Below are 27609 nucleotides of genomic sequence, written 5' to 3' on the forward strand. Positions count from 1 at the left end.
GCAATAGATAATGTTAAATTGAGAGGTACAGTAGCTTTAGGCTGACTGGAAGCCTTATAGAAGATGTGTGGGATTTGGTCAGGGTTCCACAGAAGGAAGATAAACAAACTCTGACATGCTCAGAGGGGCAAACTACACATTAAATGCTAACATGTGTAACCATGCCTTAGACAGCAGGGCAGCACAAAGAAAAGGCCATACTGAAGATACAAAGATTAAGCATAGCCTGAAGATTAGAATATTCTCCTTTCCTTCAGAAAGTTCACAACCCAAATTTGTTCAGTCTTTTAGGGAATAGGGAAGTGTTTCTTTTCTCATAAGTGCACATGATTTGCCAGTTTTGGGGGTTTATGTTACAAGTCCAGAGCTTGGAAAAGTTACTTTTTTGAACTACAGCTCCCATCAGCCCAATCCAGTGGCCATGCGGGTTGGGGCTGATGGGAGTTGCAGTTTTAAAAAGTAACTTTTCCAAGCTCTGGTTACAACAAGTGTGGAAGCTGCTATTTCACAGGTTCATCTCACACTGCTACCATTAAATTTCAATGCCCGGTAACCTTTAAGGTGATCAGTACCATGCAACGAAGTACCAACTGCACACGCCCTTCCCATACAATTGTTATCCAAGCTGGATGATTGTGTAGGAGAGATCTGTGCAATTGGTCCTGCCATTGTGGTGCTACAGCAACAGTGTAGAGTGAATCAGTGCCTAAGCAGCATCCATAATGGACCGTTTAAGGAACAAAGGAAGCTACTTTATCCTGAATTTTATTTATTTATTATTTAATATATATCCCGCCCTTTCTCCCAGCAGGAGCCCAGTGTATGCAGCTCAGTACTGTCTACACTGACTGGCAGTGGCTCTCCAGGATTACAGACAAGGGTCTCTCCTAGCCCTACCTGGTGATGCTGGGGACTGATCCTGGTGCCTTCTGCATGCAAAGCAGTGCTCTTTCACTGAATTGTCCCTTCCCCAAATTGCCTCCATACATAGACTTAAATGACTGGAGAGGGACTGTGTCTATTGGCCTTTATTCCACTGGGGTCTCTGTGCATGTACAAACATAGATGCCACTTTCATGAATTCAACCGAGCACATGAATGACAGGGGGCACTACTTGCTAGCCTGGTCCCATTCCCCCCTCCTCTTTATCTACCTGGAGAATATATAGGAGAGTTGTTTGAAGACTCAAGTTTAAAGGGCATCAGTGTTAAAGCTTAAATGATGGACTGATGGACTGCTGCAGTGGAACAATATAAACTATTTCTGTAAGGATATATCATTAATTCTTTTGTTTCGACTATGACTTTTCTTTTTTAAGAAAGTGGGAATACAGTTGAGGCATTTTTCCACTTCAAGCAGGGAGACCTTTCAGCAAACAGTTCTAGAAACGAAGGTGTTTATAAACGTTTTTCTGTTGACTTACTGATCACAGACATCCGCTTTCTATCACTGTTGAAGTCCAAAATGGCAAGAACTTCGTATGTTCTCGCAGTTCCCATTTCACTTATTGTAATAGTATTCTGTGTCCGTGAAAGAAAAGCAAAACCAAAGTTTCTGGCTGCAGTTACTAATGCTCCTTCGTCAGGCGAGGCTGCCTGATAGGTGAGCCCACCTAGAGTTTTAAGAACAAAAATAGAAAACCCTCACAGATAGAAGAATCACATGTTCCTTGGTAAGTTAATATATGCATGAGTCTTTTACCCACATGTTCCATTCTCACACCAATCTCTCCCCTGACACGCTGCAATAATGCTGGAAGTTTTCAGTTAACCATAGTATCCCGTTACATCTGAAACAGTAAACTATGGTTGCCATGTTCAGAATGAGCCAGGATCTTAAATCACTGTATGAAGCTGGTTTAAGTTTGTGACTTTTTCTGATCTGGTAACCCTAGTTTCCCAATTCTGACATAACAAGAAACTGGTTGATTCTAGACTTCCAGAATGGAGAGATGGAACAGGCTGTGTGTGCAGGCACAAGACTCATTCATATGTTATCTTATTAAGCCAAGATATAACCATCCAAATTAGACTAAAGTGGGGTTTGGGGGCGGGATGGGTTATGATACTGGGGATAGTGAAATGCCTTGAACACAAATATAGGTAAAAGAGTTTCTTAGCAATGAAGCTAGCACACTTATTTTCCAGCAGTTTTGGCAATTTCATAGTAATATGTGAAGCACAAAAGTGCAGTTACTGCTATGTGCAATTGCATGTCCTAAACTAGGCCTTTTGATAAATGCTGCATCTCAAAGATTCTTGGGTTGGCTCAGAGTAAATTAGATGAGGATTCTTTGTGGATTTCATCTGTACATGCACAGTACTTACCATCACTAGCATCCACCATCACTGTGTGGCAAATTGCAAGGAGGAAGAAGAACTGCTGAATTTCAGGTTCCTTGCCAGACCTAATTTGTTCAATGAGATACTGATCATAAAAGGTAAGTTTCCCATCTGCATGCATATTCCAGCTGAAGTCAACTTGCTACACAAGAAGAGAATATGAGTGTGTTAGTGTACACCCAATCTTTTTGGCAATGCACAAACAGTTCACAGTAAAAAGCAGCAGCTTGGGACGATTGGGCTGGTTTTGCCTGTGATCTATAATGAACTGGGGGAAATTAGCAGCTGAGAAGCAAGTGTGGGTCCACGTCTGTTAAACAATTTCACATTTTGGCATTTTTCTGATTCAACTAGATGTAAATGTAATATGGTTACCATGTTCAGAATGAACCACTATATGAAGTTGGCTTAAGTTTGTGGCTTAATTTTTGGTTTAATTTTTTAATAAAAAAAAACTAAAATCAGCATGGGAAAAAATAATTTAAAACCAGTTTAAAACCCAGTAAGGGACAATCTGGTGCAAGAACTGAATCACCTGATGCATTGTACTTAAAAGAAAATCTGTCCTGGCCATGTAAATGTTGTGTGGTTTCCTTGAATCCTGATGGGTAATTTAACCCTCATGGGTTAAAAAAGACCTTTTCCTTCTTGGGTATTAACTACTGACTCCTTTGTACCAAGCTCACTAGCCTTCAATCTATTGCCCAGGCATTCCACAATCTCCTGCTTCCTATGAGATTTGTGGCAATGATACCATAGCCTAGCCACTTTTTCAGAGAAAGTTATCTGTGGAGTTGCCGAAGTACTTTCAGGAAGGGTCGCATGTGGAACTCTGCTCTTTTTGGATGCATTGCTTGGTACTTAAAAGTCACCTACCTCAGGACGATGAAGTTCTTGGCCTGTTCTATCCCTGCACTCTCCTACAGGGAGAAAAAAATATCAAAATTTGATACAAGACCTGCCTTGCTGGTTCACACCAAGGCCCGTCTAGTCCAGCATCCTAGTTACAACAGTGGCCTGTCAATGCCGCTAAGAAACTTACAAGCAGCAAATGAAGAAAACAGATGCCCCCCCCTTGTTGTCTCTTCCCTGCATCTGGTGCTCAACAGGTATACTGCCTTGGTATGTGGAGGTTTCGATTAGCCATTGTGCTTAATAGCACTGGTAGGCCACCCTCCATGAATTGGTTTAATCTTATCTTAAAGTCATCACCATGGGTTCTATCCAGCTAAGTTTTACTCAGCGTAGATCAACTGAAATTAATGCACCTTTTAAGGAACCGATCTTTTTGTGTGGCAGCTCCTACGCTCTGGAACTCCCTACCCATTGACATTAGGCAGCCACCTTCATTTTATTCTTTTTGGCACCTGTATTTTGACATGTATTTTAATTTTAGCATATAATGTATACTTTTAACTATTGATTTATTCATTTTGCTTTTTTATAAACTTGTCTTTAATGTGGATTTTTTAATTTATAGTTTTAATATATGTTAAAATAAAATCACAGTGAAATTTTATTTACAGCTAAACGGCATACAAATGAAATAGGTAATAAATGCACCTAAGTTAGTAATATCCATTAATTTCAATGTGTCTGCTCTGAGTATGACTAACGTTGGATACAACCCCTTGTCTTCTACAGTGGTGTAATTTAATTACAGTAGTGGGCGATCAGAACCCTGATCTCCCAGGTCATAGTCCACCAGTATTTTCATGGCATGCAGTCACTTTCTTTGGGAAACTCCAATGAAATCCAGACTTACCATAGGTTTGTCCATTTATGCAACATTTTTTGAACGTCATTATGTTCTGGGTCAGTGTACCCGTTTTGTCTGAGAAGATGTAGTGAATCTGTCCAAGCTGTTCGTTCAAAGTGGTGGTTCTGGCTTTAGCAGCTGTATCCTTCTCTGGATAATACATTTGTAAGTCCCAGTTGATGAAGTAGCTTTGGCCCAAACGGATCACTTCAACACTGAGTAAGTAAGCGGTAGCAAGGATTAATGTCGTTTGGAGATATTCAACATACAAAAGAGCAAGGCATTCAACAAAACTTAGAGTTCCTAGTATTTTTTTTCACATACTAGCAAGTCAAGCAAGACTTTTAATTGTTAAATCTTGGGAGACTGTTCAAAACAGTAAAGTTGTGTGAAGCCAGAAGTTTTTTTTAAAAAAAACACACCAAACTTTAATAGATTAAGTACTCAATCATCACTCCTAGGTTTGTAGCTGACTATATCAAAGATTCCCCTAGTTTTGATAGAAAGTTGGTATCCAATGAGGGCATTTGAAATCCTATCAATCCCTCCAGCCTTGAACAGGTTTTGAAACAGCAGGGCAAATACTTATGCTTTCACATTTCTCACTTCTCTTCAGCCCTGAATGTGTGAACAAAACAAAGGATGTAGAGGGTGGCCATTTCTTAGGCATGGTTAAAGGATAAAGCCTGTCTCTGTTTAGTAATAACCATGGCTAATGTCAACGCAAACATAGGCCCAACTCAAACAATCAGCTAAAGCAGCATTCCCCAGCCTGATGCCCTCCAGATGTTTTCGGACTACAACTCCCATCACCCCTGGCCACTGGACATGCTGGCTGGGGCTGATGGGAGTTGCAATGCAACAGCTTCTGGAGGATACCATTTTGGGAAAGATTGTTCTCAAATGAAAGGCTTTCCAAGGTGATCATTCCCAGTCACCTAAATCAAGGTGGTTAACCTTCTCTGGCCTGAAGGCTTCATTCAAAGTTGGTCACCCTTTTAAGGGTTGCATGCCAGTGGTGAATGCCACAAAAGCAACCACTGAACATGCACCACATTCTCACATGCATGCACCACACACTCCACACACACTTTTTCTTCCCCTGTGCAAGTTAGTGACAACAGCCATGAAGTATTTGTATAAATATGTCCCACCCTCCTGACACTAAGACTTAAGAACCCGTCAAGAAGAATAGGTGTTTTACTCCAATTTGATCGTTTCAGATGCTCACCATTGCTGCCTATTTGATACAGTTGACTTGATTATTGCAAGGGGGAACTATGATTCATGTCTACACTTTAAAAAAAACTATATTGTTACAGTCATGGGCCACTTCCAGGCTGTCACTATTTTGTGGGTATGATTCAGTTATATACTCACAAATTTAGGTTGCACAATTAAAGTGAATTTAGTGCTCTTCTGCACTTGAGCAAGAAACCCACATCTCCCAAAAATGATTTTCTGTGGTAAAAAAATTAAGAACATCCACTAGAATATGGGGGATAATGGTAATGTTATATAATATCTGTGCAAACCAATCACAATGAATGCTCAAATAGCAACATTCTCCTCACAAATTTTGTATAAAAAAATCAGGATTAATAGTCAATAAACAAGTCATCTGGAAGAACCCATGGTCTATGGGAGAAATTAGATATTTAGAAATCCTGTGTGATTTTTTGCTGTGCCGATTAGACTCTGGAAATGAGTTTTATTCAAATTATGTTCAGAATTCCAATCATGTTTCAAATTCTGTTATATTTCTCTGGATGAAACCAATACAAATATACATATATTTAAAAACTTTATGGACTGAAATTTCATTAACCTATAGATATCTATAACACCTTTAATGCTTGCACTCAAAAGTACAATGAAGTTACATATAGCTAATACCTCACATAGAGGGAAATTGGAACCATAGTGTTAAGAACAATGATGTAGCCCCAAAAGTTAAGGAAGCCACGGTAGGATGGTGTATAATCTTCTCCATCGTAGAGATACCAAGAGGAATTGCCAATCTCTTGCTCCCAGTAAGTGTGACCAATAGCCAGGCCAGCAGACACCAAGATAAGTAAAATGAAGATCTGAAATGTACACATGACAAAACAAAGCTTTGTAAGAGAACAACTGAAATCCATCCAAGTTTAATCCTTCCTATCCCCACGAACAAACTGTGATGAAGAACATAACCATCAACTCACTGATGCTTAAAAATCTAAATGCACTGCCTTCAAGTTAATTCTGACTTATGGCGACCCTATGAATAGGTTTTTCATGAGGTTGAGAGGCAATGACTGGCCCAAGGTCACCCAGTGTGCTTCATGGCTATGTAGGGATTCGAACCCTGATCTCCCAGGTTGTAGTCCAACAACCACTATGCCACACTGGCTCTCTACATTGATGCTTAAGGGGAAAAATAAAAAAGGAGCCACTGACAGCTGAAGCAGAATTATTTGTTTTATTTTCTGTTACTTATAGACACAGGAATATAGGAAGCTGCCTTATACTGAATCAGGCCTCTGGTCCATCTAGTTCAGTATTGTCTGCACTGACTGGCAGCGGCTCTCCAGGGTTGCAGGCAGGGAGCCTCTCCCAGCCCTACCTGAAGATGCTGGAGGCTGAACCTGAGAGCCTGTACATGCAAGTCAGATGATCTACCACTGAGCTATAGCCCATCCCAACCAAGGTTGTCTTAAGGTGGCTCCCAACATGTATTTTTTTTAATATCTATAACAGCCTCACAAACCATAACATAATTATTTTATTTATCTAATTAATTAATTAATTAAATTTGTATCCCACCCTTCCTCTCAAAAGGAGCCCTGGACAGCAAACACATCTATGATAAAACAATGCCATTAAAAATAAAAAAATAAAGACATATTTAAAACATTTGAACACAATTAATAGCATTGAAAACTTTATAAAAACAATACAACATTGAGACAATTTTTTAAAAAAAATTTATCTGGATAGGCCCAACGGAAAAGTTTTCAGCACGTGTCTAAAGTAGTATAGTGTAGGCACCTGCCTAATGTTAAATGGGCAGGGAGGTCCAGAGCACAGGTGCTGCCACACCAAAGGGATGACTTCTTGCAAGTGCAGGACAAACACTGTGTGGCACTTCTAAAAGTGCAAGTTCCACAAATTGAAGTGATCGAATTGAATAAAAATCTACTCTAAGACACATTGGCCATATTCAGATGCAGTGTTGGCCATAAATAAATGACCTTTGTTTTTCCTGTATTTTTAGTGGTTTTTAGTGTATGGTTTTTAAATTATTTGTTGTAAACCACTTTGATGTTTTGTTAAAATGAAATAGCAGTGTCCAAATGTATTTATAAATAAAATAAATAAAAAGCCACAGTTAGGGAAATTAGCTGGTGTGGAAGCTGCCCTGCTTTGCTTGTGCCTTTCTAGCATGGAGAAACAAACCATGGATTGGCTGTCTTAGCATTACATGCGAACCAGTGCCCATGGTTTGTTTCTCACCAAACAATGAGTGAAAAGTCAAGAACAAACCTTGTCTTCTGCTCATGGTTTGTTTGGAGAGCTGTTGGCACACGATGCTAAACTAGCCACTTGGTTTCTCCACTTAAGGAAGGTAGGAGCCAAGCAGCAAGTGCTCAGCAGCTTGTGCACCAGTTAATTTCCCTGCGCATACTGGTAAAGATGATAAATTACAGCCTTACAAATATGCCCCTTCACAGAAGCAGGAAAATGTGTACCTAACCGTTTATTCAAATAAAATACCTACATCTAGGAACAGATGCAAGGGGGCACAGCTCAACAGTAGACCATATACTTTGCATACAAAAATCCCAAGTTCAAAACCTGGTACAGTATCTGTAGATAAGGATAATTAAAACTCTTACCTAAAATCCTGGACCAGTGATCTATCTAAAGATAAGGAAGATTTCTATGTTCCCTAAAATCATCTGTTCCAATGATAAAATACAATACAGTACATATCCACATGTTAAAGCTGAAATGGCCTTAGAACCTCTAAAGAAAGTTTCTATGAGCACATACATCTTCTTTCAAGAAGTGAATATTCTCTTAACTTGAAAGCATCTGATCAGCAGACATTACCTTCTTTAGTCTCAATCCAAAATAATGGATATTAGTGTACAGTGAGGGCGAAGTGCATTTTCCCTGCCACGGTTCCTTCTGCCAAAGAGGCAAGCAGCTGCTCTGTTGAAGTGGCTTGCCTCTTTAGCAATGTGGGAAACGCTGCAGAGAAAACAACAGATGAAGTCCTAGTTCTCTTCATGGTGCTTCCCCGTGTTTCCAAACAATGGCCTCTCTCTCTGTGCCCACCTCTCTCACAAAAAACTACCCACCCACACAAACTTTAGTAAGGAAATAAGAAAACTTTGTACCAGGATGTACATAACTGATCTTGTCAATGAGCATAATAAATATTTAATTTGCACAGAACTGAAAACTATGAAACAGTCATGAGCCAAAGCTTCTGAAAATTCTAAAAGCAACAACAACAAAGCCTTACCGTATAAACCATGTAATTCATAAGGGAGTCAATTTTAGTCCTTTTAAACCGTGTTTTCCCACTATTTTTCATTATTTTTGTGTCTGCTCCTGAAACCACATTAAAAGCTGCAGTGTAAATGCCAGTGAATTTTAAACAAATAGTAATACTTTAAAACTGTATTCTTAAAGGCCCAGCCTTTCCCAACCTTTGGTTCCCCAGATGTTCCTGGACTACAATTCCCATCATTCCTGACAATTGGCCATGCTGACGGGCTGATAGGAGTTGTAGTCCAACAACATCTGGGGACCCAAAGATTGGGAAAGGCTGGGCTAAACGCAACTATGAATATGAATAATTGCTAATAATATATTTAGTTATCTCTCCTAGATTTAGGATGTAATCTTCTATCCACTTACCTGGGAGTAAAAGCTATTGAACTCAATGAGTTTTACTTCCGAGTAGAAATGTATAGGATTGTGCTGTTACTATAGTGATAACTCTACCCAACATAAACTTTATTAAAGCTGCTTTTTCTGTCAAAACAAACAGTAACCTGAATATTCCAGACACACAAGCACTCTCCCAGGAATATTTGTCCCAATCCAAAAGTGTGCGTGGTGGGTATTGGGTGACTTTTGCAGGGGAAAAAATATTAAAGACTTTTCACAGTACCTTCTTGCATGAATATGGAGGTGCTAAGTGGTTTTCTTTTTCTTTTTTACTTTTCTTTTTTTTAAAAGCCTTATTGCCACTTCAAGCTTTGGTTCGATTTCCCACAACAGCCCATCGTGTTCCAGGCTTGAGCAGAATACCCCATCGGAAAGATGTAAGCTGCTACCTGAAGCTGCAACAAGGCTTTTCTATTTAAAAGAGGGGGGGGAACCCCCTTACAAACTTGTGTTAAAATGAGAAGACCTCCCTTCCCAAAAAGAATTTCATCTCTACCCCAAAAGACTGAATCAATCTTAGGAGGGGGGCACTTGGGGAAGGGCCATAGCTTACTGGGAGAGCCCATGCTTTGCATGCAGAAAATCCCTGGTTCAATCTCCAGCACCTTCTTGTAGGGCTAGGAAAGATCCCTGCACTAAGCCCTGGAGAACCACTGCTAATCAGTGTTGACAATTACAACCCACCCACAAGAAATGCCCCCCCACCCCAAAAAGCTATAGTGAATACTTTGGTCCAGCTCTAGTTTAAATAGAGGATAACATTCCATTCAGTACATAGATACCTGCAAATATAACAAGTCCATGACAAACATCTGTGTTCCGTATTTTACAGCCACGTAACAAGATTTTGTCAGCATCCACACCATAGCTCTTTCCTCTCCATATCAAAGTTCCTGCGAATTTATCCAGTCGATTGTTGGGTTCTTCACATTCTATCAAGCCTGATGTAATGTTTAAAAAGAAAGAACAAGTGGGAGGAAAAAGTACTTGATCACAACATGGTATTAAAATATTTTCATGGCAAGCCATTCTCTTACAAGATTCAGCAGTGAATTCTGTGAAGAGCAATATTTAAAAGCAGATGTCTGAAACAATAAAACATTCCTAGTTTCTTACTGTGTCAGCTGTGGCAGAAAAATACAGTATTTTTTCCTTAAAATTATGCATCACTTTTAGAGTTGCCCTTTGTGACAGAAATGTTGCAGGGAGCAAGGGTAAGATGGAATTTTATTTTGGAGTAAAGTTAAAAACGCATGCAACGAAAGGGAAGGAGATCACTAATTACGGGGAAAAGGAAAATCACTGATACCAGCTCGCTTTTCGTGGGTAAGCTTATAGTAAATAAAATAGCCTAAGGAGAAGCTCAATAACTATAGTGAAAGTTTGGATGTACAAGTTATAGAGTAGAAACAGTGTCAGGAAAAAATATGCATTGGTATTTGACTGGAATGTGATCAGAGGCTTGAAGGGCTTCTACACAGGAGATAAATGGAAATGATGGTGTAACAACATAAACAGTGGTAGGGATGGAGAATTTCTGGCCCTTCAAGTGTTGCTGGACTACAACTCTCATCATTGCTGACCACTGGCCATGCTGGCTGGGGCTGATGGGAGCTGTAGTCCAACAACATCTGGAGAGCTATAGGTTCCTTAACCATGAACTATGGCAATCTATTCCCACACCCAAATTTTGCAATTAGTTTTGCCCCCTCCTTGTTGGCTATGCGCTGAGCATTAAGATATTCTTACATAGGAAGGCATTTGCCTTTTAGAGGCTGGATTTTTATTGTGCTTACCATCATTATATGCTGTCATTCTGATATTGTAAGCTAGCTTTTTGTTATGTTTTATTATCCTTTTAAAAATTTATTGTTCCTTCTATGTATTGTTGTATTTCACTGTTTTTGTAAACTTTTTAAAAAAATATTGTTCCTTTTATGTATTTATTCTTGTAAACCACTTTGAATGAGGGGAAAGTGGCAGCAAACACCAGAGTGGAGAGAGGGCAGAGGAGTGGCTTCATTGTGACTGACAAATCATGCTTGTAATCCGATGAAATGATTTTATCTGGAAAATAAAGCCCTTTTAGTTCTACCACCACCACAACTAGCTTAAAGGTGCCTCACATAAAAGCCTCTGGACCTATTTGTTTGCAATTTGGCAGATTTCATACCCTGGGGCACCCCTCTCATATCTGCAGTTTCACTGGTTGGGAAAGGCTGTTCTAGACCAATTGCCCACAAAACATCAGAGGAGATTAAATAAATTCTTTTTTACCCACTCTAAAAGTGTAATCACTGCCCTTTCAGGAAAACCATTGAAGCTATACTTCTGTTTGGGAGAGGAAACTGCATTTTAGAGAAGTCCAGAAAAAAAAGTCCCTGCACCTATTTGCCTCTAATTTGGCAGACTGTATCCACTCTGGAGAGGTACTGTGTCTACAAATTCCATCCATTTCTGACAAATGGGGAAAGAAAGTCATAACCATTTTTTTTTATTTTCCAGTAGTGAATGGGGTGGGAATCAGACTTTGATAGACCCCAAGTCAAATCAGGCAGCCAATGGATTATTTTATTTTATAAAATAATTTAAAAAGTGACAGATGGACTTGTTTTCTAAAGTCCCGAACTGGGTTCCAAATTAATTTGTATGGTCTGTGCATACCTGATTACTTATTTATATATCATCTTTCAGGGTTAGCCCCCTTCAAAATGACTCACAACATATTAAAACACAAAATGTTAAAACCCATAAGACACAATATATCTAAAAATATAACAGCAACTAAGAAGAGTATCGGCAGAATAAAACCCATTCAAGAGATATAAACTCATTCAAAAGCTATGACTAAAATGAGCTTGAAATTTGGGAGTGGGTGGCAAAAATTGTGCTCAAACTGTGGCCTCCCAGCAGACACACAGCATAGGTGGACAAGGAGGAAGAGAAGGCACAATCTTGCTTCCCCACCACTCATAGGAGAGCAATGTCTAAACCAGGCTTTTGTTTCCAATACCTAAGTTGTGACACGTTTTGTTACATAGCTTGTAACAAAATATTGCCAAGGATGTTTGAATGATTTTAGGGTATTTTGGGGGTGCTAAATCCAAAAATGACATTAGTTTTGCCGAATTGGCTCTAGTTTTTGAGATAATGGATACCCCTCAAATGACAATTGTACCCCAATACGACCTGTAGCTGCTGACATATGCAGCAGAGTTTGCTCTGTCTTTTTACTCTTGAACATTGTTTTGCAAGTTTATCCATTGCATATCATATTGATATTTATTTATTTTTTGAAGAGGAATATGAGTTCGTCACGAAGAGGCTGCTTAAACAATCCTAATGCATTCTGCCACATTTGTGGCAAATACACTCTGCAAAAACAAAGAAAAAACATCACTGACTTTGTAAAACAAGCATATCTTGCTTATTTTGGAGTGAAGCTTGGAGATCAAGATAAGTCTTGGGCTCCCCATAAGGTTTGCAAAACCTGTGTAGAATGCCTACGACAGTGGAAAAATGGAGAAAGGAAAAGTTTAAACTTTGGTATGCCTATGGTGTGGCGAGAGCCGCAAAACCATCACGATGATTGTTATTTTTGTGTTGTGAATGTGAAAGGCTTCAATCACTACAAGAAACATAAGTGGGAGTATCCTGATTTGGACTCAGCAAGGCGACCTGTGCCACACAGCGAAGACGTTCCCATACCAGTGTTTACCTCACTGCCTGACCTTCCATTGTCAGATGTTGAAGAAATGCTGGACGTGGAGAGTAGCACAGGTGGTAGCCCTGGAAGTGGACATGGAGAGGGTGATCTGGAGCTGGGGAATTTTTCATCTATTCCTTTGTCATGGACAGATCACCGCTTGTTGAAGTTTAGACTTGCAGCGGCCTTTCCCCTCTGCAAGGGTGGGGGACCCATTAAGTTGGTCCGCCCCCGGAGACTGATGAATCCTGAGGGTTTTCAAAAGGCTCTGGGGATTTTTCCGGCTGAGAAGACTGGCGCTCCTGTCGAGGCCCTGGTTGAACTGTGGAACACGGAAATGACCCGGGCCCTTGACACGATCGCTCCTGTGCGCCCCCTCCTATGTAGAGCTCATACAGCTCCGTGGTATACCCCGGAGCTGAGAGTGATGAAACAAGAGAGGAGGCGGCTTGAGTGCAGATGGAGACGAACTCCTGGCGAATACAATCTTGCACTGGTGAGGGCCTGTACTAAGTGGTACTCAGAAGCGGTGAGAGCAGCAAAGAAGCAATATTTTGCTGCTACTATCAAGTCATCTCTCTGCCGCCCAGCAGAGCTTTTTAAAGTTGTCCAAGGGCTATTACATTCTGGCCCTCGGGACATTATAGAGTCATCGGAAGCTCGCTGTAATGAGTTTGCCAGGCACTTTCAGGACAAGATTTTATGTATCCGCCAGGACTTAGACTCCAATATTATAGCAGCTGAACCTAATGAGGTATCCAGAACACAGTCTTGTACTCATTTATTGGATGAGTTTCAATTGGTGTAGCTTGAGGAAGTTGACAAGGTGCTTGGACTGGTGCGTGCGACCACTTCTGCTCTGGATCCTTGCCCCTCTTGGCTGGTAAAAGCTAGCAGGGATGGAACAGCCGGCTGGGCCAGGGAAGTGATAAATGCCTCTTTACGAGAGGGAGTGGTCCCCAGCTGCCTGAAAGAGGCGGCTGTTAGACCACTTCTAAAGAAGTCTTCCTTGGACCCAGAAAACCTAAATAACTATAGGTCGGTAGCGAATGTTCCATTCCTGGGCAAGGTCTTAGAGCGGGTGGTTGCTAACCAGCTCCAGACACTCTTGGATGAAACCGATTATCTAGATCCATTTCAATCCGGTTTCAGGCCTGGTTTTGGTACTGAGACAGCCTTGGTCGCCCTGTATGATGACCTGTGTCAGGAGAGGGACGGGGGGAGTGTAACCCTGTTGATTCTCCTTGATCTCTCAGCTGCTTTTGATACCATCGACCATGGTATCCTTCTGGAGCGACTTATCGAGTTGGGAGTGGGAGGTACTGCTTGGCAGTGGCTCCGCTCCTACTTGGTAGGTCGGCTCCAGAAGGTAGTGCTTGGGGAGCATTGCTCGACACCCTGGGTTCTCCAGTATGGGGTCCCACAGGGGTCAGTTCTGTCCCCCATGCTCTTTAATATCTATATGAAGCCGCTGGGGGTGGTCATCAGGAGTTTTGGAGTGCGTAGTCATCAGTATGCTGATGACACGCAGCTTTACTTCTCCTTTTCATCTTCTTCAGGTGAGGCTGTCAATGTACTGAACCGTTGCCTGGCCGCAATAATGGACTGGATGAGAGCTAATAAAATTGAAGCTCAATCCAGACAAGACTGAGATGCTGTTAGTGAGCGGTTTCTCTGATCAGATGGTGGATGTTCAACCTGTTCTGGACGGGGTTACACTCCCCCTGAAGGAGCAGGTTCGTAGTCTGGGAGTTCTTCTAGATCCTTCATTGTCACTTGAGGCCCAGGTAGCCTCGGTGGCACGAAGTGCGTTCTATCAACTTCGGTTGGTAGCTCAGCTACATCCCTATCTGGACAGCGATGACCTTGCTTCAGTTATCCATGCTCTGGTAACCTCAAGATTGGACTACTGCAATGCGCTTTACGTGGGGCTACCTTTGAAGACGGTTCGGAAACTGCAGCTCGTGCATAACGCTGCGGCCCGATTGTTGACTAGGACCAAACTATCCGAACATATAACACCTGTTCTGGCCCGTTTGCACTGGCTGCCTATATGTTTCCGGGCCAGATTCAAAGTGTTGGTTTTGACCTATAAAGCCTTACACGGCGCGGGCCCGCAATACCTGATGGAACGCCTCTCCTGATATGAAACTACCCGTACACTGCGTGCAACATCGAAGGCCCTCCTCCGGGTACCGACTCATAAAGAGGCCCGGAGGATGATGACAAGATCTAGGGCCTTCTCAGTGGTGGCCCCCGAACTATGGAATAGTCTTTCTGACGAGGTGTGCCTGGTGCCAACTTTGCTCTCTTTTCGGCGCCAGGTTAAAACGTACCTCTTTTCCCAGGCATTTTAATATTTTAATATTCTTAGTATATTTATTACATCTTAGTATACTAGAACAATTATGTAATATGTTTTTAGTCTTTGGAATTTTGTTATGTGTGTGGTATTGATATGTGATTTTATTATATTGTATTTTAAATTTATGCTGTTCACCACCCAGAGAGCTGTTGGCTGTGGGCGGTATAGAAATTGAATAAAATAATAAATAATAATAATAATATGAAGAAAGCTTTTCAACACCTGAGCAGTTCTCCCAAAAAGAACTCAATGATCTGACACAAGACCTCAGTTTGTCAAAGCAAGCATCTGAACTTTTAGCATCCAGGCTAATGGAAAAGAACTGTCTACTGCCGGAAGCTAACATAACAGCTTATCGAACAAGAGAGGAGGGACTTCTTCCATACTTCAGCCAAGATGAAGAACTTGTATACTGCAATAACATTCCTGGACTTCTTCTTCAAATGGGACTACCGGAATATCGACCAGAAGACTGGCGGCTTTTTGTAGACAGCTCCACCAGAAGCTTGAAATGTGTTTTATTGCACAATGGTAACCGCTATGCATCTCTTCCAATTGCTCACTCAACAAAACTTAAAGAAGAATATGAAAATATCAAAATGGTCTTGCAGAAGCTCTGCTATCATGAACACCAGTGGTCTATCTGTGTTGATCTAAAGATGGTGAACTTCTTGCTTGGGCAGCAAAGTGGATACACGAAGTACCCTTGTTTCATCTGCTTGTGGGATAGTAGGGCAAAGTGAGATCATTGGAAAAAAGTGACATGGCCTTCAAGGGAACACATGACTGTAGGTGCAGCGAACATCATTAACAAGCCATTGGTTGACAGAGAAAAAATCATTCTCCCACCACTCCATACGCTCATCATCAAAGACCCTCCTCTGAGTTCCTACTCATAGGGAGGCTCAGAGGGTGGCAACGCGGAAAAGGGCTTTTTCTGTGGTGGCCCCCGAACTGTGGAACGATCTCCCAGAGGAGATACGCCTGGCGCCGACGTTATTATCTTTCCGGCGCCAGGTTAAAACTTTTCTCTTCACCCAGGCTTTTTGACATGTTTTTAGTATGTGCTGACATTGTCTTAACTTTTTAACATTTTAAACTTTTAATCTGTTTTTGATGTTTCTTGTCTTGTGAACTGCCCAGAGAGCTTTGGCTATGGGGTGGTCTATAAGTTTAATGAAATAAATAAATAAATAAATAAATAAATATCAAGCTTGGACTGATGAAGCAATTTGTTAAGGCCTTGGACAAAGATGGTGATTGCTTCAAATACATTTGTAGATCGTTCCTTGGACTGACTATGGAAAAACTAAAAGCAGGAATCTTTGATGGTCCTAAAATTCGTAAACTCATCAATGATTTGAATTTCACTAAATTTATGAATGATGTTGAAGCTTCTACCTGGTGCAGTTACATCTCAGTTGTCAAGAACTTCTTGGGTAACCACAAAGCAGACAATTATGAAGAACTGGTGCAAAACATGCTAGCTAACTTTAAACATTTGGGTACTAATATGAGCATAAAGGTACACTATCTCCATAGCCACTTAGACCGATTTCCAGATAATCTTGGTGATTTTAGTGAGGAACAAGGGGAGAGGTTCCATCAGGATATAAAGGTGATGGAGGAAAGGTATCAAGGCAGATGGGACAGACACATGATGGCAGACTACTGCTGGAGCCTCCAACGTGATTGTCCTGATGCCCCACATAAAAGAAAATTGTACACACAGCGTTTTTCTATGAATTAATTGTGATTATCTGAATCAGCTTACTTTGTTTTAATGTTATTGTACTGAATACAACGCCATTAGGTATTTCATGTGTTTACTTTTGTATGATTTGAGACAGTTTCCATGTCATTTGTGGGTAGGCTATGCCTGACCATTACATTTTTTGAATTTGTTATGTTTTTCAATGGGGGCATCCATTATCTCAAAAATTAAAGCCAATCTAGCAAAAGTGATGCCATATTCGGAATCAGCGACACAAAGTTACCCTAAAATCGATCAAACATCATTGGCAATAAAATTAGTGTTGACCAGTATAATCTTACATCCTCTACACCTTAGTCCCAGGCTATGGTCTGAAGGTACGAGGCCAGCTCCCTGCTGAAGCTAAACAGGGTCAGGTCTGGTCAGTGCCTGGATGGGAGACCGCCTGGGAACCATATGTAAGCCGCCTTGAGTTTCATGAACAAAGAAAGGCGGGGTATACATAAATAATAATAAATAAACAAACATGCATTTTGGGAAAAGAGAGACTGGCTTTTTCCTCTTATAGTAACTTAAATGACATGAGGTACTTGCAGCAGTAGCTCATTAACAAAGCAGACTTTGCATGCAAAAGTCCCAGATTCACTTCCTGGCATTTCTCAAAGTTGCTGGGAAAGACCTCTATTTGAAATCCTGGAGAACTGTGGCTGATCAGAGTGGACAATCCTGTGTTCGATGGCCTTGGTATAAGGCAGATTTATATGTCCATGTGTCATCAAAAGAAATGCTTGTTTGTACAAACCATCAAATGTTGCCAAGTCACTCTCTTCTTGAAGGTATCTGTCGGTTACCTCCAGTGACATTTTGAACTTTAAGTTGGTTTCACTAAAACATGGGAGGGAAATGCATAGACTGTAATGTTCCAAGTTCAATAGAAGCGATGAATCATTTCAATTCTTTAGAAATAAAAGAAACTTCTGCTTACGTTTACTTGTGCTTCTATAATGGTTTTTTATGTTCTACTGTTCCATAGTTTACTAATGAAATAGCAGTAGAACAACACACAACAAAGCAAACAGCAACATCATCATCTCTGGGCTCCAAAGTGAATAGATCTGACATACCATTCCCCTCCCCCCTTGACTAGGAATGAGCAACACAATGTGCTTTCTCATGCTATGTTATTTGCTGCAGTAGCTGATGTTTGAGAATAGGTTTAACAGGAGCAATGAAATAAGATACAGTGGCTCATGTCCATATGGATCAATCAGATGATAACATAAAAATTAGTTCCACTAGGGAAGGGAAGGGCAAGTTACCTAGAGACTGTTCAGACATGCAAAGAGCCATTTTCTTCATTTTTTGAAATCACAATGGGAGTATTATATATACAGTGCAATGATAACAGACACTGCGGCAATATAGATAATTTGCACTAAATGTCATCGTGCTACAGTTTGCTTGGCCACAGACAGGTGGCTTTGTGAACTATAGCATGACAAGAGGTGGTGGATGGGCAGCGTACGTGAACCAAGGAGGGGCAGACAAAACAGGCAGCAGCCCCTCAGCTCCGCTGGCTCCTCTGCTTGCCAGCCCTGGGGCTCTTGACCCCGGGATCCAGAGCCCACATGTGAAGGAGAAAGGCAGCAAGGAACGGTGTCTATACAGCTTGACAGCAGAGGCATGAAGTGGGAAGGGGACAGTCTAATGTGAGGGGGTTGCAGAATGAAGCAAGCAAGAGCACACACAGCCCCTACTGTGTGTGTATGTGTGTGTGTGTGTGTGTGTGTGTGTGTGTGTGTTTGCACACTCATGATCACAGAAACAGCTATAGCTGTGTAACCTCCTCCTTGTTCATGCTAATTTTCCTCTATATATTTAGGTATCCATTCAAATGCTGGCTGCAAAATCTTACCCAAGAGTTAACAATAAATCAAACAGAAGGAAATAATAGTTTTTTATCTTTTAATAGAGGATGTTATAAGCAGAAGCCTTAGCCTTGATCAGCAGTGATATTCCCCAGTAATAGCACAATATATATGACACTCTATTTGGTTAGCTTCAAATGCCATGTCACTCAGTTGGAGCCAAAATTGAGGAATTCCCAGAATGCCATGGTAAAGTCTTCAAATAAACCCACATCTGTTCCTTACATTCCCAGATATCAATCTATTAACGCTGCTTCTTCATTGTCCTATGTGTGTAGATTGAACTACTGGGTCAAAAAGTGCTTTTCTGAATCCATTTTAACACATTGTACAAAAAATCCTTCCACTGATTCCACTTCCACTTCAAGGCCATGACAACAAACAAGATTTTTTTTTTTACATACAGGGGAAGTAAAAGGGAAGAGAAAGGCATCTTACCCATCTAGTTCAGCTGTCTCTACATAACAAAGGCTATTAGGTTCTGAACTGGACAGTAGCACGATATCAGCCTGATTAAATAAAGATTAAAGTGAGTTAAATGCACACAGAAATGATACTGGTGTTGTGGTGCAAATTTCTCTCTCTCTCTCTCTCTCTCTCTCGCTCGCTCTCGCTCTTCCCCCCCCCCCACTTACAGGAATAAAGGCATTTTTCCTCAAACGGATGACATCGCCAACTTTAATGTCCTTCCATTTTGTATTTTTAAACCTGAAGTAACAAGATACGAAATATATATTTATACATATTTAAAAAGAGAACTGGGCAATATTTAGACAAATTACTGAATGCCCTCAAAGAACATATGTTATTTTTACTAGGTAATACGTTACTGCAACCCTCCCAATTTTGGGCTGTATACATAATTACTAAAAAATAGTCATGCCAGCTTTCTATAGAAAAACTTTCTAAAACGTACTATTAATAGAGTGGATGGCACTCACACAGGTAATTATTAAGGTGATATCCCTCAGTACCATACCTGCCCTCCCTGATTACATCACATGTGCGATTGTTAATTTCATTGTCCATCCGATGTCGAGCCTAAAAAGGAGAGGGAAGAGGATGGGAGGGAAGAGATTAAAAGAACCTCGATTATTGTTGTTGTTACTGCTGCTGTTGTTGATAAATTATTATTATTATATAAGCCCGCAAGTCTTAAAAACACAGGTAGACAACCTATAGGTGGCCTTCCACCTCCTTCAGTGCAGGCCCCTATGTCAAGAAAAATGAATGGAAGAGGACAGCAGGATGAATGAAGGGGGTGCGTGCATGCATAGGGCCCTATTATCTTATAGAATGTCTTTTTCCATAGGAGCATCCCCTTGCCCTGAGCTTCAGAGGCCCTTCTCTATGTACCTCCTCTTCTCCCAGGAATCTGAGTCTTTTTTTTTTCTTTGCAGAAGCTGAGTGGTGTAGTTCCGATGTTAGGGAGTGGATTGTTCATATAGTTTCATTTCATATTGTGCTTCACTTTTAATTATCTTGATTTTCATATGTTGCATTGTGCATTTTACTGTTATTTGTAAGTCGCTTTAAGACCCTTGTGTAAAGTGACTAATAAGCGATGTGTATAAAATAATGAGGAGAGCCAATGTGGTGTAGTGGTTAAGGTGTTCGACTACGACCTGGGAGGCCAGGGTTTGAATCCCCACACAGCCATGAAGCTCACTGGGTGACCTTGGGCCAGTCACTGCCTTTCAGTCTCAGAGGGAGGCAACGGTAAACCACCTCTGAATACCGCAAAGATTTTGCCATTTCCTTTTTTAATAGCCATAAACACAAATTCTCCCCTTCCATTACTTTGCTGTAGACCACTAATTAGCCTGAGTTTGAGGGTCTGTTTTATCATTTACATTTGTGGATAAAATATTTTGTTCTTTGGTTCAGGAAGGTTTCTTGTTATTTTAACAACCTTTTAAAAAAGAACACCCAACCCTTTTAGCATTATAAAAATGCTAAAAAATGCAAAAGAAGAAAAACTCTTACAATATCATCCACCAGATCTTTAATTGCAGTGATGCCGAGGACCAAGAGTAAAGGAATCAGAGTTGTATACCATGAGAGGGTGGTTATCTGAGGAATTGTCTGCAAATGAACACAGAGACATTTTTATTTATTTATGCGTAAAAGAAAAAAATTATCCTGCCTCCCATTACATTTATACCCAAGGCGGCATACAGATCTGTAGATGGCATATCTTAGTAGCAGACCACATGGCTTTGCATGCACAAGATTCCAAGCATCTCCAGTTTAAATACCATACAAGGCTACATGGACCAATGATCCAACTCAGAACAAGACAGTTTCACGTATTCATACGTATATGGGAAGGAGAGAGGAAATGCTTTGCATGCAGAATGTCCCAGGTACATCTCCACTTAAAAGGATATTTAATCCAGTTCGCTTCAGAAAGTGGGGAACATCTCTGCATTGCTACATACTAAAGCAAGGCAAATCTGAACAAATACACTGAACGAACACACCATTTTCTCACACTTTGCAGGGAAGCTCATATTCATACATACACAGAGAAACTGTTTTCAAGTTCTTAAAATATATGTGCAGCTGCCAATAAATATAATGGCTGCACATCAGTGCTTCTGCAATGAGCATGAAGGACTCTAGATCAGCCTTCCCCAACCTAGTGCCCTCCAGATGCTGTTGGACTACAATCCCCATCATCCCTGGCCATTGTCCATGCTGGTTGGGGTTGATGGGAGTTGTAGTACAAAATATTTGGAGGTCACCCAGTTATGGAAAATTGTTCTAGATCATCCATATAAAGGGAACTATTGCACACAGTAAATATCTTTGAACTGTAACTCTCCCTGCCTTCACCATAGCAAGAGTTTTCTCACAACCTGCTCCTGAAGCAAGTAACATCTAAAGTGGCCTAAGCTGCATTTTAAAAAGGCAGCAATGGTCAGAAGAGCTGTATCAGCAAGTAACAGGCAAATATAATGGGACAGTAGAGCATGTTGTCAAGCAAGACAAGCTTACAAAAGCAGGTCTGCATTAAAAACCAGTTTAGGCATCATAACTGACCCTCCAGGAATATATAGAACTGCAGTTACACAAGATAGAGGATTTTAAAAGGTCATCATGATGAAGCTGGAGATCCTTGCTCCTGTCAGGGTGGAATGATTCTCTGTGCTCAAATACAAACATGCTCCATCTTTCACACACTAAAAAAACCAAATCAGTAGGGCTTCTTCTATGACTGCCCATTTCCTACTCATAGAGGCACCTTAGTGGCCCAGTCCTACAGTTGGATAGGCTCAAATACAGGACTGCTGCCCAGAACAACATCATCATCTGAACTGTGCAAGGCCATGCAAACTCAGGGATGCTTCACTCATGATGCATGTAATCATTTGGTATCTCATCACTTAGCATCTCACAGGACAACATAAGAAATGCCTCTATGCTAAGTGAAATTCTAACCATATCAGGACAAGGACTCTCCTCATAATAGTGCAATATTACTATCACAAATCATAGGGAAGGGACGTAGCTCAGCGACAAAGCATCTGCCTTGCACGTAGAAGGTCCCAGGTTCAATCCCCGGCATCTCCAGGTATAAAAGAGAGATTCCCTGTCTGAATCCCTAGAGAGATACTGCCAGTCAGTGTAGACACTACTGAGCCAGATGGACCTAATGGTCTGATTCAGTATAAAGCAGCTTCCTATACGTACCAAGGTCCAGTCCTCAACCAAAAAATCCAAGATTCAAATAGACTGTCTGAGCACTGCTTCAGTAGCAGCTCTTTACTGTCACCTGTCTCATATGTTAACCTTTAAACCGGGCACAAAAGAAACAAACAGTACCCATAATGAATTCTACAGTCGTGTTTTACCTGTAAAATAAGTAGAACCAGGAAATAGAAGTTGGCTGCCCTTTTAAACTGTTCAAGTAAATTCAGTGGCAAGAAGGTAATGGGATTATACTTGTAGGTTTTAATTGCATTCCCCTGTTGAAGATAAATTGCAGACAAAACAAAGTAAATCCCAGACAAAACGTTAAATATACTCATACTACCTGCATTTCATGCAAAACATTTCATTTAGTTAAATCATCCTTCAGACTGCTTCGGTTAGGCCAGGGCATTATGCAAACTAGTTTTCCCATGGGTCACTGACTTGAACAAGTCATATGAAACAGACTTGGGGGGCGGTCATGTTTCACATTATCAAAAGTTGGTTCTATTCTTTTTAAAGTGGGCTAAAAAAGGCATTAAAAAAGTGCAGGAATTTTCCACCTTCAAGTCAAGTGTTGAAAAACTGGCTAGGGATGGTCCAATACCCCTCTGATTGCCTCATAAACCATCTGGGGTTTGCAAATGTTCTTGCAATATTCAAAGAACCTTGAAGTTATTTGCAAGCACTTAAAGGAATGCCCACAAATCCTCGATACCTTAGCTTCCCCCTACCTCCAAGTCTCCCTGTTCACAAGCAGGTAAATCTCAAAACTGAAATTCCTGTTCCAGAAGTTAGAATACAAAGACTGATACTCTAAAGCAGGGATGGGGAACCTATGGGACTCCAGCTCCCATCAGCCCCAGCCAGCATAGCCATGGTCAGGAATTATAGGAGTTGGGCCACAGGTTCCCCACCCGTGCTTTAAAGACTAGACACATCATTGCACTAGAAAAGAATATGATGCAATATGGGAGATGCACGTAACCATAATTAGCAATGCTAAAAAGTTTACAATCCAATTCTATTAATGTTTACTCAAAGGTAAGTCTCAGTGGGTTCAGTGGAATTTAATTCTAGGCAGACAAGACATTCCCTACGGTTTGAGAAAGAACAGGGACTGTCTCTTAATTATACATGCTGTAGCACTTCTGCGTCGTCTAAAAACAATGCTTTTCTTTGGAGTTATTGATTCCCTCTCATATGTAGAGTTATGCAAATTTCTTTTATTACTTAATCAATACCTGTTTTAAAACTCAAACAATTAATCAGCTAAGCTTTATTTTGCCCATAATTTGGATGTAACTGAAAATTTTACTACTTTTCTTGATTTTACTGTGTTATTCAATTTTTGTATTTGGCTTTGATGTATTTGTATTTGGTTTTAACAATATTTTATTGTAATTTATGACTATGATTTTTTATTGCATCATTAGCCATCCCATTGGGAAGAAGGGCAAGTTATAAGTACAAGGAAATAATAACAATAACAACAATATATTGCCAAAGGCTATTCTGTATAAAGGCTGTAGACTGCCTGTACGCAGGCTATAGAGCCATCAGTCAGGGATGCAGAAGTGGTTTGCCCAGTGGGGCAGGGCTGAGTTCTGAGTTGCAGTTTGACCTACGAACAGCACCGTGCTGTGGACCTTGTTCTCTTCATATCTTCAGTGATAGTAAAGTTCTTGTTGTTGTATATACTCTGTGTGGCCTTTTCCTTCAGAATACTTTTTTGTTTGCCCAGTGGGGCAGGGCTGCAGCTCTAACTTCCTGGCAGCTGCATCACTGCCACTTACCAGGAGGGAAAAGGGCTAGGTGACGGGGAGGTTAGGGTTGTGTGGCTACACCAGTGGGAGAAGCAGACTGGCTCTGCCAGTGTACTTGCAAAGCCGCAACCTTCCCACCATCTTGCCCTCCCCATCTACCTCCCAATAATTGGCAAGCTACCTTTGTGTCTCTGCTCCACCAGGCAAGCTGCTTCTGCAGAGATACATCCTTTTTGAAAATCCTGCATTGAGAAGTGGGCTGGACTAAATCAAGGATAAGGAAGCTATGGCCCTCAATATATTCTTGGACTCCAACTCCCATCAGCCCCATCCAGCACCAGTGGTTAGGGATGATGGGAGTTGTAGTACAACAATATCTGGAGAGCCACAGGTTCCTCATCCCATGACTAGATGACTGTCCTAGTTTACTCCTGGACTAGGTGAAGGTCACTTTCAACTAGGGTTGCCAGGTCGGAACCATCCAAAAACCTGAGAAAATGGGGTGGGCCCTAGTGACGTCATGGGGTGGGCCCTAGTGATGTCATGGGGCGGGCCCTAGTGACATCATGGGGCGGGCCCTAGTGACATCACGGGGCGGGCCCTAGTGACATCATTAAACACGATACATTGTAGCACCACAGTTGCTTGGAGCATACCATTCAAAAAAAAATTCTCTGGAGATTAAAATAGAAATCTTATCTAAAATACGGTGTTCCTAGGTCCATCTGAAGTGACAAGGTCATTCTTTCTCACAAGCTTAGGGTGATGCAAAATGGAAATGGACTGCCTTCAAGTTGATCCCAGATAGGATCTTCATGGTAAGCAGTATTCAGACAGAGGTGGTTTACTATTGCCTTCCTCTGAGTCTGAGAGGCAGTGACTGGCCCAAGGTCACCCAGGGAGCTTCATGGCTGGGTGGGGATTTGAACCCTGGTCTCCCAGGTCACAGTCCAACACTTTTAGGGAACATTTAATCTAGCTTACTTGCTTCTGGCTTTACAAAGTACACAATGTCACCTATATATATTTTCAGGGGACTATTTATATACCATTTCATTGTTCTAAAATAATGCAGAGGTGTGTGTTCTCTCTCCCCCACCCCCCATTTAGGACTTGCCTCCTTAAAAGATAAAGAATATGCATATATGTGTATCACTTGTGTTTCCTGCCAGTAGCATACTATCGTCATTATCTGTGGGCTCGTGCTGACTGGCCAACAAAGAGGAGTATCCACTGTCCTCCTTTCCATTGTCCATTTCACTAGCATTCCCAACATGCCTCCACAAAATTTGTTGTTTGTCTTTGTTATTATGTAGAGGTTTTCCTTCACTTTTGATTTCAACACTCTTGGGGCTTCCATAGTGCTGGTCACTATACAATAGCTTCTCTGATACTCTTTAGTGCAGTCTTTACAAAACTCCTTATTATAATTAGCAATACAGAGCTCTTCTGATCTTTTTTCTGTTCCAAATGGTTTTAATGGTGAAAGTCCACAGTGAACAGTGTGTCCTTCCCTGTCCACTTTGGAACCCGTTTCCTCGCTTTCGTGTTATGTCTGGCCCCGAGATCTCCCTCCCCTCCCCCTTCGCTTCTCCCTTTCTCTTTCCGCCCGCCCCCTTTCCCTGGTAATAACGACATGTATGCCCTCCTGCCCACATTCTAGCAACCGGGAATGTGCCAAGCGCCGCAGCAGGCAGCTGCTGCCACCCACTCGCCTTGCCTTGCCTTGCCTGGCCCTGCCCCCTCACGCAATGCAACGGACCACCACCCCGGAATCCTGCGCCCCCTCCTCTTTCCCTTGGGAAAAAGGGGTGAGCCGGCGAGGAAGGGGGCTCTCTTTCAGCCTCCCCCCCCTCAATTCAGGGCTCCCAAAGGCTCCCTGTCTCCTCTCCCCGCCCGCCAAGCCCCTGATCGGGGGGGGGCAAGGCTGGCATCAGCCGGCCTCCCTTCCCTTCCCCTCGCCTGCTGGTCCCCGGCCGGCCCGTGCGGTGCCTGGGGTGCGCGCCTCCGCCGCTGCGATGCAGCCACTTGCGGCTGTCAACCTCTCGCTCAGCCCCTCCCTGCCGATTGCAGCTCTCACACACTCACACGCACCCGCTCTCACACACACGGTGCCAGGAGGGAGCGCGGCGGCACAGTCAGGGCTCCCAAAGGCTCCCGGTCTCCTCTCCCCGCCCGCCAAGCCCCCGATTGGGGGGGGCAAGTCTGGCATCGGCTGGCCAGCCAGCAAGCTACCCACGCCACCCTCCCAGAGCATGCTGCTCGAAGAAGCTGCAGCTGCAGCTCCCGCTCGGACTATAGCAGCAGCTCGGGCTGCCTCGCTCGGTGTGTGGGCGCGCACGCGCGGTGGCAGCTCCGGGCATGAGTATTCGCCCACCAGCTTCGCCGAGTCCAGCTCCGCCTGTCTGACTGTGCCGCCGCGCTCCCTCCCGGCACCGTGTGTGTGAGAGCGGGTGCGTGTGAGTGTGTGAGAGCTGCAATCGGCAGGGAGGGGCTGAGCGAGAGGTTGACAGCCGCAAGTGGCTGCATCGCAGCGGCGGAGGCGCGCACCCCAGGCACCGCACGGGCCGGCCGGGGACCAGCAGGCGAGGGGAAGGGAAGGGAGGCCGGCTGATGCCAGCCTTGCCCCCCCCGATCGGGGGCTTGGTGGGCGGGGAGAGGAGACAGGGAGCCTTTGGGAGCCCTGAATTGAGGGGGGGAGGCTGAAAAAGAGCCCCCTTCCTCGCCGGCTCACCCCTTTTTCCCAAGGGAAAGAGGAGGGGGCGCAGGATTCCGGGGTGGGGGTCCGTTGCATTGCACGAGGGGGCAGGGCAAGGCAAGGCGAGTGGGTGGCAGCAGCTGCCTGCTGCGGCGCTTGGCACATTCCTGGTTGCTAGAATGTGGGCAGGAGGGCATACGTGTCGTTATTACCAGGGAAAGGGGGCGGGCGGAGAGAGAAAGGGAGAAGCGACGGGGGAGGGGAGGGAGATCTCGGGGCCAGACATAACACGAAAGCGAGGAAACGGGTTCCAAAGTGGACAGGGCTAAATCAAGGCAGCCTCACCTTGAACAGTTTCCTGTGCATTTGGGCTCCGCTAGCCGAAGCAATTGGGGTGTCTGAATCCAGGCGAGAGTCGCTGCCTTCTCTCCACCGGGCGAGCCAGCTCTGCAGGTCTGCTAAGCTTGAGCTGCCACCGGAAAGAGTTCTTTTCCTTTCTGGAGCAGGGGAACTGCCTAAGGAGGAGCCAGCCCGGCCTCCACAGCCACCGCCTCTTCATGCATGCGTGGCTGAGGGGGCCGCTACAAAGCCGGAGATCCACCAGTTTGACTGACATATGGCCGGAGGCCGGAGACGGCCCCATTTTCCCTGAGACTCCGGCAGAAAAACGGAGACCTGGCAACCCTACTT

The 27609-nt window shown here is 42.7% G+C and overlaps 1 protein-coding gene across 5 annotated transcripts in view; it reads right to left on the reverse strand.

Moving 5' to 3' along the window:
• Positions 1–27609, reverse strand: part of ATP8B1 (ATPase phospholipid transporting 8B1) — a 103036-nt gene that overhangs the window by 22976 nt on the left and 52451 nt on the right. For all 5 annotated transcript variants that reach the window (XM_061615272.1, XM_061615281.1, XM_061615261.1 and 2 more), the window contains 13 exons: positions 22617–22730; positions 20746–20844; positions 19739–19800; positions 19395–19467; positions 19198–19268; positions 17634–17716; positions 9829–9987; positions 8616–8704; positions 5999–6189; positions 4109–4317; positions 3220–3263; positions 2329–2485; positions 1425–1613 (listed from right to left, as the gene is read on the reverse strand). In XM_061615272.1, the coding sequence (XP_061471256.1) occupies positions 1425–1613; positions 2329–2485; positions 3220–3263; positions 4109–4317; positions 5999–6189; positions 8616–8704; positions 9829–9987; positions 17634–17716; positions 19198–19268; positions 19395–19467; positions 19739–19800; positions 20746–20844; positions 22617–22730 (1540 nt within the window). The remainder of the gene's footprint in view (positions 1–1424; positions 1614–2328; positions 2486–3219; positions 3264–4108; positions 4318–5998; positions 6190–8615; positions 8705–9828; positions 9988–17633; positions 17717–19197; positions 19269–19394; positions 19468–19738; positions 19801–20745; positions 20845–22616; positions 22731–27609) is intronic.

Source organism: Rhineura floridana, chromosome 1 (assembly GCF_030035675.1).
Source record: "Rhineura floridana isolate rRhiFlo1 chromosome 1, rRhiFlo1.hap2, whole genome shotgun sequence".
NCBI classification, from domain to species: domain Eukaryota; kingdom Metazoa; phylum Chordata; class Lepidosauria; order Squamata; family Rhineuridae; genus Rhineura; species Rhineura floridana.